Raw genomic sequence first — 17,599 nt, forward strand, 5'->3', positions numbered from 1 at the left:
AAAACACTTAACCTACTGATGTCTCAATTAATTTTACTTTTATTGGTATCTATTTTTATTTTTTACATTAACCGGTAGCTGCTCCATTTTCCACCCTAGGCTTATACTCGAGTCAATAAGTTTTCCCAGTTTTTTGTGGCAAAATTAGGGGGGTCGGCTTATACTCGAGTATATACGGTACTTGCACATGACTGTAGGTAGAGAAAAATATGAAATAATGTGTTACTTTTTTAACACACAAGCTGATCTTTAATATATATATAAAAAAAACAAGACAAAAGGAGGATATGAACCTACTACTGCATATAGTATTGTCGTGCATATATCTGTTGCCACCACATCATCTGCAAGGGGGTGAAGGCCGAATAAACAGGAAATCCAGCTGGTGCTGCTTGTGCAGGGAGATTCTCTACAGATCTAGAATTAAAAAAAAAAAAAATAAGAAGTTATGACATTTAAGTAAAAAAAAAAGTATTGGTGAATTATGGTGTCAAATTCCCGTTAACGGTATAGGTAGGTAGAAAATACGCACACACACACACACACACACACTGGACAAAATAATGGAAACCCCTAACGTTTTGGAATCATAATCTTCGAACATGTGATAAACATGCAGACCATGACATATGGTAATGTTTTGTAGTCGATTGTGTTATGTGATGTGTGTATGTAAATTAACTGTTTGTTTTGCATAATCGTAAGAACATTGATGAGAACCTGATACCAATGGCAGACCTCTCGGATTTTCAAAGAGGCCAAATTGTTGGTGCTCGTATGGCAGGCGCTAGTGTAACAAAGTGCCCGAATGTTTGGCGTGTCAAGCGGTACTGTCTCCAAAGTAATGACTGCGTTTGATATTCTCAGACGAATCATCGTTTACCCTATTTCCGACCTCCGGCCGAGTGTACGTTTGGAGACAGCCGAAAGAAGCATTCCATCCAGACTGCCTTCTCCCAACCGTAAAACATGGCGGAGGTTCTGTGATGATCTGGGGTGCTATTTCGTGGAGATCCGCCGGGCCAATGATATCCCTTCATGGAAGAATTAACAGCCGAGATTATTTAGGCATTTTGGTCGACCAAGTGCATCCAATGGTTCAAGCACTGTTCCCGGAGAGGAACGCCATCTTTCAGGATGATAATGTACCAATTCATACAGCTAGAATCGTTAAAGCATGGCACGAGGAACATTCTAATGAAGTTGAGCATCTCATCTGGCCCCCACAATCCCCAGACCTCAACATTATTGAGCATTTATGGTCGATTTTAGAGATTCAAATTAGACGTCGATTTCCGCCGCCATCATCGCTCAAAGAACTGAAGGGTGTTTTGACTGCAGAATGGGCTAAAATTCCTTTGCAAACAATTCACACCTTGTACGAATCCATACCTCGGAGAATTGAGGCTGTAATCGCTGCAAAATGTGGACCTACACCATATAAAACTAACTTTTGTTGATGTTTCCAGGTGTTTTTATTATTTTGACATACATACATACATACGTTTTCCCCCAAATAAAGTTAGTGAAAGACCATTCACATCACTGAATCAGACTTACTGTTGTCTGTTGAATTGAAATGAGTGGTTGTGCATGGCATCTGTATACGTAGGAGGATTATGGCGATATCTTAAGTTTTCCTCATTTCTAGAATTTGATGCTGTGGATGACATATCGCGGCTTGTAGATACCGATGGAGATGATCCTGAGTGTTCTGAATTCTGAAATAAAAGTACAGATAACTTTTTTTTACTGCTAGACAGTTTAACTGTGGCACAAATAATAAATAATAACTAGACATTAAATAAATAAACTAACGCAAGTAGGACATAAAAAAGGTAACATACAATAAAGGTATTCATCATATTAAGGGGAAAATAAACCCTGACCTTAAATATGGAAAAACAAACTCATTTTCTGGATTAATCGCCCATCAGAAGTGACATCGTACCCATAAGGTGTTATTCTATTTCAAGAAAGGCATCCAGAAACACCATTTAACAGTTTTTAAATCAACTATTACACTATCCGCTAGCAGAGAGTTTCATAGATAATTGCTTCTTACAATAATTAAAAAAAAGACCAAGTTCATTTCACGTCTGCACTTGGGAGGGAAGGATAAGGAAAAGGAGAAGAAGGAGAAGCCTCTCCATAAACTTACTGATCTACTGCTGGCCTTTTCAGCTCTAGCGCTCTCTCTGCTGGTGCTTGGTTTTGGGGAATTTGGTGGGGTCCTGGAGGCACATACTAAATGCACCATGTGATATTCATCCTGCTGAAAAGAGAAAGAATGAAAGTCCAAATCAGCATAGTAACAGGCAAAATATCTGGAACCAATGTCTGGTTAAGTAGAATGATGATAGGGTGTAGTGGGGGGATTCTAGGTTCTTCAATTTACTCAGAATATGGACAGGTGGCATACTGTACCAGTGTCTGCATGCAGAGGTGGGCATAGTGTACCTGTAAACATGAATGATGGAAAACTAGAAAAAAGAAGCGCAAACGAAAGATGCAAGACAATGTTATTAAACAGGATTGTGCAAAGATTAAAAACGTTATGGCCCCAATTCATCAAGACCGGAGATTTTCTTGCCAGTTTTGATGAGGAGATGTGTAGGAGACTCGTGCCTTTTAATGAATCAGGTGCATCTAACGAGTGGTGCGCGCCATAGCGGGTCATAAATTAGACTAGATGTGTCATTGTGTCCCACTGCACCTACATCCAGCACCATCTGCGTCCAATTCTGCAACTTTTCAAAGCAGTTTATGCTAGAATTCTGGCAAAATTGTTTTGATGAACCGGCGTCTAAGTCTTATTTCACAAATATTTTGGAAACCACGTTATATGCCACGTCAGATCAGTGTAGATTTTCTCCACTCTACTTTGCTAGTAAAGCCTTCACCCTGGAGTGCATGGTGGGTCATGTGAAGGGACATCCAAGTAGTCTCCATTAGATATACAATCAGCAGTGCTCCGCTCACTCGGAGCTAGATATAAAATATAGATATGAATATCTCTCAGGGTAAGCTGAGCTGCTGAGAGCATAAACTAGTGCATCAGTGCAATGCTTTTAAGTGATCGATGGGGGATCTTAGAACTTAACATGAATTAACATTATAGCTAGGTAAGCCAATAAATGACCTATTGCATAAAATCAGGTTTTTAAGATACATGTATTTAAAGCCCCACTCCAGCTTTTTTTCAGAGCTACAGTGGTACAACTAATCCAAGTTCCCAAACCCTAGAATTATACTTACCAGCCACCATCTTCAGCCGTCCATCGATCAGCTCTAGTTTTGCGCCGCCACTTTGTAACCCGAACTTCTGACTCACCAGAAGTCAGAGGTAATGGTCACAAATACAGGTTCAACTCAGAAATCATCCAAGCCTGCAACATAATGGTATTTTGGCTGGCATGCTTTAACGCTCTGGGTTATACATCTTGCAGACAACACACTGGTTAAGGATGAAAGGGGGTGAATGCCCAGCAATATTATCAATACTTACTTTCCTGAGAACATCTTTCAAACAAAAGTGATCAAGGAGGAGTTTGCCAGAATATACAAGCCGTTGATCCTTGGTTAGCTATAGGGAACATAATAAATGAGACTGTAGTGTATTAAGCCGAATTCTTTGGAAACATAACCCAAGGTATAATTATTTAACAATATAATAGTTTCAATAGTCACAATGATCCAAGTATATATAGCAAAGACCATATCAATGCCATCAATGAGATACTGCCTTTATCACAGGTCTGAATTAATGCAAAAGCCACTTTAATTGCACGGTGATGCCCAATTTGCCAGACTTAAAGAAAACACAAGTTATAGATTATCATTCCAAACTGCAGGTGAATTTAATCTAAACCATTACTCCAGGTCATCACTTTAAACACCACTGAGGTACGTCAATTTTGTATGATACAATTTGCATAAATAGTTCAGGATCAGCCCTTCATCAGGCTCGACAGCAGTAGTAGCTTACTGAGACTTTTTCCAGTGTTATGCCATGGTCACCACTTTTCAAAAAGAGTGTGTGGGCTTAGAGTAGAGAGTGGGGCAAACTGCAGCCTCACAGATTTACAGAAATGGGTCTAAATTATAGTAGAAATCTACTAGAGCACATAGCTGCTATAAATTATTAGATTGTTTAAAGGTCAACCAAATCTATAAAGGACAAATTTAAAACCTAGAAGGTGGAAGGAGCACCTTAAAGCAATTTCATTTTACAATTTCAGCTGTCCATAGGTGCTTGAGCTAAAATCCCTCTTTCTTGCTCGGTTATAAAGTGCTTGCACTGGAACAACTTACAAATAAAATATAGTTTTGATTGTAACAATGATCAATCACCAAGAGTGTTTTGAAACTGAAGTATATGAAGAGCAGCATTCTATGACACAATGATTCTTTATCAGAGAGTACCACCACTTCAGTTCTGCTACTTAAGAATATAATGATGAGGTGTCTGCAATGCAACCTCCTTATTTCTATAATGTTTGACTGAGCTCAACAAGCTGTTTAAAACTTTGCCCCCAATTACATGTTTCACCACTTGAGTCTTCAGGGGTTAGTGGGGAATCGGCACTGTGGATCCCACAGCAGGACCTTTAATTCCAAGGTTTCTGATGTCATAGAGGACTTTATCTGCTCTCAACCAATCCTGTTACAGGATCGAGACACTCCCACAGCTTTATTGACAAGTCTACTAGGCCATTAGTTGATAGTCATCTGTCTCTTAAGGCTGCTTTCTAGCGAGGAGTGGCACTCGCATGAAGTCTTTCATTTCCAAATACTCTGGCATAGTGAATAGAGGATCACCCATCTTCCCAATATTGATGCAAGAATAAATAAGGGCAAAAAGAGATGATACCCCTTTAGGAAACCAGGGTGCTGCTGCCAGAGATTGGATCCAAAGTTTAAGTCAGATAAAGCGGAAAATAACTTATTTTATTAAGTAATGGAGATATTTTGTATCTTTGTCAGCTTATCGAATGACCAAGATCTATACAGAAGAGGAGAGCACATTTTCAAAAGGAACTGTATGCATTTTATGCTCACAATATACAGTACAGACCAAAAGTTTGGACACCTTCTCATTCAAAGATGTTTCTGTATTTTCATGACACTGAAAAATGTACATTCACATTGAAGGCATCAAAACTATAAATTAACGCATGTGGAATTACATACTTAAAAAAGTGTGAAACAACTGAAATTATGTCTTATATTCTAGGTTCTTCAAAGTAGCCACCCTTTGCTTTGATTACTGCTTAGAACACTCTTGGCATTCTCTTGATGAGCTTCAAGAGGTAGTCACCGGGAATGGTTTTCACTTCACAGGTGTGCTCTGTCAGGTTTAATAAGTGATTTCTTGCCTTATAAATGGGGTTGGGACCATCAGTTGTGTTGTGCAGAAGTCTGGTGGATACACAGCTGATAGTCCTACTGAATAGACCGTTAGCTGCTTTTTTCTTGCCATAATACAAATTCTAAGTAAAGAAAAACTAGTGGCCATCATTACTTTAAGAAATGAAGGTCAGTCAGTCCAAAAAATTGGGAAAACTTTGAAAGTGTCCCCAAGTGCAGTTGCAAAAACAATCAAGCACTACAAAGAAACCAGCTCACATGAGGACTGCCCCAGGAAAGGAAGACCAAGAGTCACCTCTGCTTCTGAGGTTAACTTTTTTGTTAAATATATAATTCCACGTGTTAATTCATAGTTTTGATGCCTTCAGTGTGAATTTACAATTTTCATAGTCATGGAAATACAGAAACATCTTTGAATGAGAAGGTGTGTCCAAACTTTTGGTCTGTACTGTAATTATTCACAAACTGATTTATGGGTATAGGATTTATTTTCTTTTTCCTACAAGTATTTTTTTGGAACAAGTCAAATGAGATTTTGTTCGATACACATGATGAGAGCATTATACTGCCTCTGTACAAATCCCTAGTTAGACCGCACATGGAGTACGGTGTCCAGTTTTGGGCACCGGTGCTCAGGAAGGATATAATGGAACTAGAGAGAGTACAAAGGAGGGCAACAAAATTAATAAAGGGGATGGGAGAACTATAATACCCAGATAGATTAGCGAAATTAGGATTATTTAGTCTAGAAAAAAGACGACTGAGGGGCGATCTAATAACCATGTATAAGTATAAAAGGGGACAATACAAATATCTCGCTGAGGATCTGTTTATACCAAGGAAGGTGACGGGCACAAGGGGGCATTCTTTGCGTCTGGAGGATAGAAGGTTTTTCCACCAACATAGAAGAGGATTCTTTACTGTTAGGGTGGTGAGAATCTGGAATTGCTTGCCTGAGGAGGTGGTGATGGCGAACTCAGTCGAGGGGTTCAAGAGAGGCCTGGATGTCTTCCTGGAGCAGAACAATATTGTATCATACAATTATTAGGTTCTGTAGAAGGACGTAGATCTGGGGATTTATTATGATGGAATATAGGCTGAACTGGATGGACAAATGTCTTTTTGCGGCCTTACTAACTGTTACTATGTTACATTATAAATTAGTCAATATCCAACTGAACCCTTAGATGTGTGGGTTTTTTGAATGACAACTTTGATTCCATAACTAAATGCATTTAATGCATTGTTAATATTTAATGTGATCACATGATCTGTTATCACTTTTTTATTCTTACATCAAGACATGGATGATTGGTTATCAGCACTTTTTGGATAAATCATTTTTCTGCACAGAAGCTTCTATAGTGCATCATGTTAGGCCAAGTGAAATATTAGTGTACCTCCTTTGCATAGAATACATAGTTCATACAGTTGACATAAGACAAAATGTGCATCAAGTTCAACCAAGAGAAAAGAAATGATAAAATGGAATGGGGTATATGTACAACTAAAGTGCAAGAACCAGTCCGCCCCAGAATAAAGTAAAGTCTTCCCTCCCGATTCCCTTTGAGTTGATACTTCCACATTTACATTCCACTATAGGGCTGTGTTTACAGCTAATATTAGTACGGTAATGACAGGTTGCCATTTCATTCTAGATTTAACAATAGGGCTGAATAAGAGACGCCTTCATTCAGTCCTTTTAGCTTTAGTCTACTTATATTCACCATGCATCTTTTTATCAGGGCTGTGGAGTCAGTGTCCATTTTGGTGGAGTCAGAATTAGAGTTGTTATGAAATGGTCCAATTCTAATATAGTAATGCCGGGTGCAAGTGCCCTAGAAAACAGTGCCCACATTTTGTCCCCTAAAAAGTAATAATACCCTGTGTGCCCCTTTGACAGTCACAGCAACCTGAGTTCCCCTATAAAAATAAGTGCCCACTTTACATTTAATAATGTCCCGAGTCTCCCCCTTTAAAGCTCCCCTCTACACAATATGATGACCCATCACTGTATTATACTGACCCCGTAGTATCCCTCAAACAGTTTGATAGCTCTAACACTAATCTCCACACTATATGATGGCCCCCTAAATAGCCTCCATATAGTATAACGCACCAGACAATCCTCAATATAGTATAATGCATTCCCCATAGGCCTCCATATAGTATAACGTACCCCCCATAGGCAGATGCTATAGTATAATGCACTCCCCATAGGCAGACTCTATAGTATAATGCAGCCCCTAATAAAATGCACCACATAGGCAGCCTGTATACTATATAGCATTCCCATAGGCAGCCTGTATACTATATAGCATTCCCATAGACAGCCTGTATAGTACTATACTGTATATTGAATATACTATACAGGCTGCCTATGGGGATGCATTACACTATACAGGCTACCTATGGGGATGCAATATACGATACAGGCTGCCTATGGGGGGTGCAATATTCTATTTTGCATCCCCATAGCCAGCCTGTATACTATATTGCATCCCCATAGGCATCCTCTACAGTATAATACACCCTCCATAGGCAGACTAACATGATGCACCCCCATAAAAAAGAAAAAAAAAATACAATACTCACCTCCCTTCCTCCTGGTTCTTCTGCTGCTCTGAGCGCCTGCACATCTCCGGACTGCGGGCGCCAAATAGTGACATCGCAACCCCCGGTCGGTGTCTGCGACGTCAGACTGACAGGGGGATGGTGGGAGAAGGCGCATAATGCTTCCTTCTCTCATCAATGCAGTCAGCTGTATCGGATAGATGCCGATATAGCTGAACCTGCGGTGATGGGCAGGGAGCCCACTGCTGACACCGGGCCCCCAGCCGCCTACTCAGGGGCCGCATCAGCGTGCTGCGGATAGGTCCCCTCAGAGCACGGGGCGATGGCCCCCTCGGTAGCTATGCTACTGATTGACAATATATAACAAATTGGGTACAATGTACGACGTGTTGTAAATATTTTCATAAGAATTTGTGACAGTTATGAAATGTGCTATAAATGTCTGTTCTGTCACTGATCTAAAGATTTTGGTTTTTAGTGGAGATGAATCTGTGCTGCACTTTATGTACATGTTCAGCAGTGAGGCAGCTCTGTGGAGTCGGGAGTCAGATTTGGTGGTTTGGTTTACTGACTCCACAGCTCTGCTTTTTATAAAAGTCTTTTATACAAATTGCCACATCTTGGTCCCAATTTTATTTAGCATATTCCCCTAAATTTCAGAGTGCTGTCTCCATTATTTACCGCAGACAGATGAATCTTTTGCTAGTTCCCGCATTGACAAAGAAAAAACAGCAAAACTTCAAGTACCCTGAAAAGATGTATGCGACGCTCTCTGAAATCTCCTAGCATCGTATCCATTCTCCATCAATCGCTAACAAAGCCTTAATAGTGCTAAAGTGACAACAAACATGGATACTGGTAAATTCAGGAGCGGAATATAATGTAGGCAATATTAGTTGCTGCATGAGGTCCAAGGCTCCGGTGGGTCTCATGGCCAGAGTATCCCCTCATCCTCATAGTAATTTTTTGTTTTTGCCACCATAGGCAGCAAACTTTGCTGGGCAAAGAGCAATCCTGTAGCTTCTCAAGCAGGAAGAGAGAACCGTATTGTAGCTGAAAGAAGCCATTCTTGACTTCTCGCCCAAAGCTCTCTCTTGGACTCTCCCGATGTTGACGTCTTCGCACTGGCTGCATAATGCAGCCCATACCTGCTGGCTTATACCACTAGGCCTATACCACTGAGGAAAGCAGAGCCACTGGGGAATGTGGGGGATCATCAGGAGAGGTAAGCGGTTTATGCATTTTAATGAAATGGGAGGGAGAGGACATAAAGGTATCAGAAATGGGGTGGAAGAGGACATATAGTGAAATGGGGGGGTGCGGACTGGTTAATGTATTGAGGGAAAAAGTTCAGTGGCTAATTTATACTTTTATTAGGGGGGAGTGACTAAATATAGTTAACGGGGGCACAGTGCTGGCTTGTCCGTTTATATTTTGAATAGTGGGTCGACCAGTGGCTAATTACATATTAATGGTGTGGTGCATATTTTTATTCAGCAGTGCAGGGTAGAAGGAAAAAAAATTTACACACACACACACACACACGTGAACTTCATATTTTCAAGGGCATGAGGAGTTGGCCAAATCTCTGCAGTGACCGAGTCACAGCTTTAAGTTGTTGACATGGTTTGCCAATATTGAGAAGAAAAGAAAATGGCTCAAATCAGACAAGACAAACATCAGTAGTGAGTTATTGGATGAAAATTTTTATTCTAAGTCTATACTGTATAATGGACGCAAATACGCTTGATTGTAAAAATAAACTCCCTTATACACAGCGTCCCCTCTTGTTTTGTATAGTGCGGTCTATAGTTGGGTGGACTGACTAAGGAGATTACAGTCCATCGGCCAAGGTCAGTGGTTTCTGGCCACCAGACAGGTGGCTCGCAAGTCTTATCTTCCAAGATTCTCGGCATGACTTGATTGGCTGGGTTGGCGTGTATCATGCTGCAATGATATCACAGCTATACAAAGGCCACGGCAGGGATCCCAGAAGGCAGGAGAATCATGGAACTCCCATACAGCAGCCAGAGACTACTGACCCAACTCTAGCGCTTATTACCTAGCATCCCATCTTGGTTTGATTAACGCTGTCCCATATTATATAGCAAACCTTCTCCTTATGCATAGCATTGTCCCTTACCATATAATATTTATTGTTATGTAATACGCGATACACAGGGAAAAAAATATGGTGATACACCACTCCCTCTATTTCCTAACGCCAACAAGTGTACTACAGAACACCTGCGTTCATCACGTGACCTTCCAAAATGTTGCCTGACATGTCACATGATGCATCAGGTGCTGGATGGGGCTGGGCGCACTATAAACTGCCTGGAGCCCTGGCTACACTAAATCTGACAATGGGCTAACAGATAAATAACCAAAACCACACAACCATCTTCATAAGGGTTAAATGGGCTGTCCAGTCCAAATCGATAAATCTGCAGTTACTCTGTTAGACTGCAGATTGATAAATTCCCATCAGCACACGCACTGCAGAGATTTGACTGGTCCTGACACAGGACCGGAGGGCATGTATGAGTCTTACATAATCCCAGCAAGTGGGCACGGCCTCGTTCCATACACTTGATTGGAGCGAGGCAGTGCCCTCTAGTTGGCCACATTAGTAGACGTGACGCTGCCTCGCTCAATACAAATGTATGGAACAAGATCACATCTACTGGCAGAGAACAAGTATAACTCAGCCATATCCTCCGGTTCCAGGTCAGAAATCAGCGAATCCTCGCAGTGCACAATTCGTGTGCTGTGGAATTCATAAGTCTGCAGTCACTCTGTGTGACTACAGACTTATCGATTTGGACCGGACCCTTTAAAACACTATCTGTACAGTTTTTTTTCTAATCTTATGCCTTTATCTCCCTATCCCAGCTGTCACTATCCAGATTCACCACAAAATGGCTACTGCATTTCCTGCTTCAGCTATTATACAGACTGTCATGCACCATGTGATAGCTGCATATAGTGCATTATGGTGAAGTCTGCTTGGCTGTACCCAAGGTCATAGGAGCCATTTCTGGTTGATACAAACTTACAAATTTTGCAATGTGTAAAATAGCAGTAGGTCATTTTAAATAATGCACACAATGTGAATCACAAATTGTTCAAATTCACCAGGTTCTGCGAGGTCCTGAAAACCCAACACAAATTGGATTGGTATCTAGTCAATTTGCTCATCTCTATTAGCTTATATTACCTGTGTTTAGAATAGAGATGAGGTGAGCGAATATGTTCGGGAAATTGTTGAATCCAAATATTCATGCTGAATTTATGTTTGACGATCATTTACAAACATATTCGCTCATCTGTACTCCCATTTACTCTAATGGCATTCGGCTACGTTCAGCAAATATGGCGATCGTAATCTGAACTGAATATTAAAATATTTGCTGATCTCTAGTCTAGAACACAGGAGTACGAATCTCTCCTGAGTACGGCAATACCCTATATGTGGTGGTACACTACTGTTTGGGCACATTGCTGGGTTCAGAAGGTAAGGAGCTCCATTTGGCTTTTGGAGTACAAAATTTGCTAGACTGGTTTCATGTTGTGATGTTGCAAATGCAGAGCCTCTAAGGTAGGAGCACAGCTGAAACCTTATGTTGTACAGGTATTAGTACAGAAGTGACCCCATGTTGGAAACTTACCCCTCAAGATGTGTAGCAATCATTTTGACCCCAAAAGTGTCAAGTAATGTTACTTTTTCACAATAAAAATCACTTTAAAAAAATGTTGGTAGCCATATTTTGAGAACTCCAACGTTTTCTGATTTCATTACACAAAACATTCTAGTCTTTATTGATACCAATTTGAAATAAGTTTTTGATCAAATTTTTTATTTTATTTTTTGTTTTTAAGACAAGGTTCTCCAAATGACTATTTTATAGTTTCACAACTATGTTTAGAATATGGGATAAAAACATATATAGTATCGCTACGAATATGACAATATCAAATGTGCAGTTTTTGGAAAGGGGTTGGGTTTAACAAATAAATCATTAAAAACATTGTTTTTTCCCCTTTCTTAAAATAAGCACTTGTCCCTAAAAGGGACTTAAACCCGTGAACCGAGTCACGGCCTTTGCTGCACAGTGCATTACCTGAGATTTGATTGTGTCTGTTATAACCCTCAGCCGAAGGCCATTGTCATGCCTGCTGTAACAAAAGCAACCTGTTGGTGCCCAGCGATCGCATTGTGGGGGTGCCGATGAACTGACAGACAGAGGGATCTCTGTTTGTCAAACTCATCACATGCCGCTATCTGGTCTCCGTACATGCTGCAGGAGCTCAGCTATGTATTGCAGCTGGCTCTTGCTGCCGATGGCACAACTCCTGTGCCATCTACCAGCCATAACTGTAAGCCCGACTGAGATACAGCTCGCTCTGCACTGATGCACTGTAGAGCCGGCTGGCAAAGTTTGAGTGGAGACTGTAGCTGCATCGGCACAAGTCTACGACCAAAATGCGGCTCCTAAGGAAGCCATACATCTTTGTAATGCTATTAAGGGACAGATTAATGGGCCCATCTGACATGATCGTTACCCTTTAATACCCAACTTGTTAATTCTTTATTGAGAGGGGAAAAAAACAGCAATTCTGCTGCTTTTTAAAGGGGCTGTCCAGGACTTTTAATATTGTTGCTTATAGTGCTAAAAACCAGCTACCTGCCTGTTCTATTGAGGGACATCTCTGCTGGCTCAGCCTGCAATCCCCCTGCTTCATTTCATCCCTTGTCAACCGCGCAGATCCTCCTCTTCCAGCCTCCTTAACCTCTGCAGACATCTGATTAACAGCTGGCTCCCCACTGTCCATCAGCAGAACATTGGCAGAAACGCCCCGTCAACAGAGCAGACGTGAAGGTGCTGCTACTGTATGTTGACGTGACGTCATTAGAAGTTACAAAATCACCAGCAGGAACGGTATGTGACAGCTCAGAGCCAGAAGAGATAGGCACCAACTACCTGCCTGTTGGTTCATAGCACCATTTGAAATATTTAAAAAGTCCCGGAAAAAACACTTTAACATTCAAGAATTTGCTGCATGAATAAAAAGTTAACCTTATTCTGTAGATCAGCATGTCTAAGGCAATGCTAAATTTATAGTTTTAGTACAATATGTAAAATGTTTGGAGATAAAAAAAAAAAGTTTGCTTCTACGTCGTTATATTCCGTCTGCCAAAAGATGTATGAAGGCTCATGCTTTTCCTTTCATACTACTGTTGGGAGACAGTGAGGGGTATCATTTTATTTCTCAGACTCTTGAATTTGGCACACTTTACTCTTGAAACCTTTTGTATAAAACTGATCATTTCATCTGCAATTTGGAAAATTTAACCATCCTGCTTGTGTACTTTTCATGTGGATTGGACTCTGGCAATTAATAAGCATGACCAGCCTACTGAGTGTTGCCAGAACCACTTTTAGGTTTTGTTACGAATCAGACATCTCAAAAGCTTTGCTGACACATTATTACAATGGCTTATATTTCAAATATCCCCTCATTTTGATATACGATGCCCTGTCCTTTAAAAGGCTACTAATCAATGCTGACCTGTACTGTCAGCAGTGGTCCGAGCATTTGCAAGGAGTACAATACCTACCGGTTTGCTGGGGTAGACCTTAGAGAGATGAGTTTTTAGTTTCTCCACTGTCCAGTCTAGGAAGCAGTAAATGGTTTGGTCATCATATTTCTGATTAGGAGCCTTAATTACCAAAGTAACAGGGTTATCCATCACGGCTTGTTCCATGGCAATTGATAAACTTTCCAGGCCAGTCCTTTTCCAAACCCCCAGTATTTCAAAAAGCCAGCGCCATTGTCAACTCCCCCCGTGTTTTGTCACATCACTGTAGCGTCACAGACTTCACAAGTGGCAGCAATGAAGAAGCGTAGAGCACGCCGAGCAATATGACTGCCCATTAAGAGATCTTTAGAAGCGGTTTCTCCATAGAGACCTACAAAGAATAAAAAATAAAAAGACATTCAATGATATATTGTAAAGTGTAGTTTGGAGTGAAATACAGTAAGATGAACATAATTGATAAATATACTCAATACCATATTAGATTGTAAAACCGGTGAAAGGTGAAATGGACACACCCCATGCTTATTATTATGCATTGCTTACATACATAATCATCACTGTCCCCATTGCGGCTCACAATCAAAGTTCCCTATCAGTATGTCTTTGGAGTGCGAGATAAAACCGGAGGAAGCCCACAGGGTACGTTCCCACGGTCCGTAATCGGCAGAGCTTTGGCCGCAACACGTCTGCTGTGTCCAGAGCGCTGCCGGCTTTTGAACACAGGTGAATCCGCATGTGCACTGAACTGTGCGGAATCACCGCGTTCAATACATTGTACAGGTGATATTTATCTTGCGGAGACTCCACAAGATAAATTGACTGCTGCGGTCTGAAAAGACCCCTCCACAGACTCTTCTGGGTCACACAGAGCAGCGTGACCTGGAAGCGACTTTTAGAGAGTCAAAACAAGGCCCCATAGCCCTACATTACCAAGGCATCCGACAGCCTTAAGATTGGCAGCATCATCGAGTGGAGAAGAACGGGGGAGAGGATTCCAGAGAAGGCAGTGAGTATATTAATACACACACAAAAAGCACAAATTTAATGAAAAATAAATAAATAAAAAAAAAACTTTACAGAGTGTGGCTTCTTTAACTCTGCCAATAGAAGGTTTATTGGGTTACAAGGATGGGGCTACACAAGTTTAAAGAGAACCTGTCACCAGTTGAGTGTCTGAACCAATGCCACCACCTTTCTGAGCGCCTGCATTGCATTAAAATGTGGCCATCATCCTTTAACTCAGCCCCCGTATATCACCAAAAATACCTTTGTATATTCCTGTATGTAAATGTTTTTGGTTCGGTCCGATGGGCATCTTCATCTCACCATTTGTGCTGCCTCCTTGCCCCAAAAAGCCATCCTCCGGCTTTCAGTGATGTGGAGTAATCCGCATAGCCGGAAGACCTCGCGCCTGCACGTAACCAATGTCGCTTGCTCAGGCGCACTTTGCTCTGCCCTACTGCAGGCAGAGCACATCAGACCGGACCAAAAGCATTTACATACAGCGCAGGGAAAATACAAAAGGTATTCCTGGTGGTATACAAGGGGGTAGATGGTGGGGAGTGATGCGCACATTGGTGTAATGCAATACAGGCGCTCAGAAAGATGGTGGCATTGGTTCACACAAGAACTGACAATAGGTTCCCTTTAATAACAGTACTGCTCCATTTCTGAGTAGCAGCATGCTCTAAACAACTCCATGATATTAAAGTTAACGTGTCAGCTGATATCTTCTGCCCACGGATCGGGTGGCATTTATCAGGCACTGGCTAAGGATTTCACCTAATGTATGTTTTTCCCTTAAACACTGCTTTCAGGGAAAATCAAACTTTAAAAGCGCAGAGACTGAGCTGCTCAATAGACTAGTTGGACTGGCAGGTCCGTGGCGGCTTCTCCTCTCCTGCTACCAGTGACTGACAGGTCTTTCCCTTTAAGTTTTTTAAAGGGATTCGGTCTGCACAGAATGGCTGTTCAAAACAAGTACAGGCGCTCAGTGCTACAGGTTGGCCAATCCTTTGAATACCCCTTCCCACCTGCTTAGTTCCCACCTACCTCCACTCTTCTCTGGCTCTATGAAACTAGAGCTGTCAATCAAAGAAGAGGGTGGGAGACGATAGATTGAAACCAAGCAGGTGGGAAGGTGTATATAAATGACTGTTCCTGCCATGAAGCACCGAGCAGTGGTACTTAGCGTGAACAGTCAGTGTGCTGACATACATACATCATAGGTTGCCTCCCCCTGTTGATTCGGGCGCTGAGCCCACGTTTTCTAGCACATGACAGCTGGTAGATGGGTGCGGAATAGTGATCCACCCTCGGATGGTAACATGTTAAATGCTGCTGCCAATCTCCGAATGCGGCATTTTAGGCTACGTTCACATTAGCGTTTTGCGCGGTTGCGTCGGGCGCAGCCGCGGCGACGCATGCGTCATGCGCCCCTATATTTAACATGGGGGGCCCATGGACATGCGTTGTGCTGCGTTTTGCGACGCATGCGGTTTTTTTGCCGCAAGCATGGGGCGCAGAAAACGCAGCAAGTTGCATTTTATTTGCATCCAAATTTCGGCAAAAAAGGACGCATGCGTCGCAAAACGCTGCATTTTAGCGTGCGTTTTGTTGCGTTTTTGTTTGCGTTGTGCGTTGCGTCTCCGACGCAACATCGCACAACGCAAATGTGAACGTAGCCTAACATGGCCACACTGGAAGCGCATTACTAATCCCGCCCATCGGTGCCCCTGTCTCTCACATAAACAAGGGGCACCAATGGGTTGGCATGACAACCTGGGGTCTGCAGTAGACCCCTGTGTGTCATTGCCACTCTGCTACAAGAGAAGCCCAGTGGCCAGTGCGCAAAGATGATCAATTCTGAAGCCCTGCTATGTGTAGCACAAGTGATCGGATGATCGCAGCGTCAAGTCTCCTAAGGAGACCATTGGAGGCAGCAAGTGAAAAAAGTGTTTTTAAAAATGTAAAAAGTTTAAATCACCTCCTTTTTGCCCCATTCAAAATAAAAAATAAAAAAAAACACATTGGGTATTGCTGCATTCTGAAACACCCGGTCTATCAGAATATAAAAGAATTAATCCAATAAACAGTGTAATAAGAAAACAATCTGCCAGTATTACTTTTGGGTCACCGCCACATTGGAGTAAATGGCAACAAAAAGATTGTATGTAACCCAAAATGGATAGATACGATAGTGAGAGCCTGCAGTAATTTCCCACGCTGCGAGCGGTGACGTCAGTGAGGCTACCACAATTCATCGGCTGTGAACTGGGAAAACCTAACTGATGTCAGCCGGATTCAAGGGCTACTGTCTGTGTGCACCAGCTCCATTACTCATGTCACCGCTCACCACAGCCTGTGAATGTAGCCTGGGACCATCGTGGGACATTCCGATTATGGATTTACAGCTGACACATTTGGATTTTATTTTTGAATAGTAATAAATGGGTAAAAGAGGGTCGGGGATTGTTTTGTACAATTAAAGGACTTTTCTCTGTGTGCGTTTTTCCTTTACTAACATCTAGGCTTGATGTCTTCGGACATAAAATAGCAGACAACCCTAAAACCATTACCCCGATTGCCAACGCACCAGGGCAAGCGGGAAGAACCAAGGCTAAGCGCCAGAATGGCGCAACTAATGGATGTGCCATTTCAGGGACGGCTGAGGGCTGGTGTTATTAGTTTGGGAGGGAGACAATATCCATGGCCCCTTCCCAGCTTACTAATATCAGGCTTTATTCCTACACAAAACACGGAGTCCTGGTCCAGAAATATACAAAAATAGGTTTATTATAACAATACAAGGCATAATACATAACAAAAAGTCATAAGCCAAAACAGAAAAGGCTCAAGTGTCTAGGACAGCAAATCATCAACAATGTGTCAGGGTGGGGAAACTATGGGCCTCTCTGTCGCCATATGATCAGGATTGTAATCATATAAAATGCATAAACTGCAGACATAATATCCATGAAAGTACAGCCACTACTATATGTAGTGTGCGCACACAGCCAGTGCACTAATGTCACCTCAGTTATAGGTAAT

The 17,599-nt window shown here is 41.8% G+C and overlaps 1 protein-coding gene across 5 annotated transcripts in view; it reads right to left on the minus strand.

Annotated features, from left to right (window-relative positions):
- Positions 1-17,599, minus strand: part of HERPUD2 (HERPUD family member 2) — a 38,123-nt gene that overhangs the window by 18,284 nt on the left and 2,240 nt on the right. For 2 of the 5 annotated variants that reach the window (XM_069730219.1, XM_069730215.1), the window contains exons 2-6: positions 13,568-13,919; positions 3,509-3,586; positions 2,162-2,275; positions 1,561-1,721; positions 298-417 (exon numbers count right to left, since the gene is read on the minus strand). In XM_069730219.1, coding sequence (XP_069586320.1) covers positions 298-417; positions 1,561-1,721; positions 2,162-2,275; positions 3,509-3,586; positions 13,568-13,714 — 620 coding nt within the window. In that variant the 5' untranslated portion in view covers positions 13,715-13,919. The remainder of the gene's footprint in view (positions 1-297; positions 418-1,560; positions 1,722-2,161; positions 2,276-3,508; positions 3,587-13,567; positions 13,920-17,599) is intronic. The other 3 variants (XM_069730220.1, XM_069730217.1, XM_069730216.1) reach the window with 2 other exon arrangements.

Source organism: Ranitomeya imitator, chromosome 6, assembly GCF_032444005.1.
Source record: "Ranitomeya imitator isolate aRanImi1 chromosome 6, aRanImi1.pri, whole genome shotgun sequence".
NCBI lineage: Eukaryota > Metazoa > Chordata > Amphibia > Anura > Dendrobatidae > Ranitomeya > Ranitomeya imitator.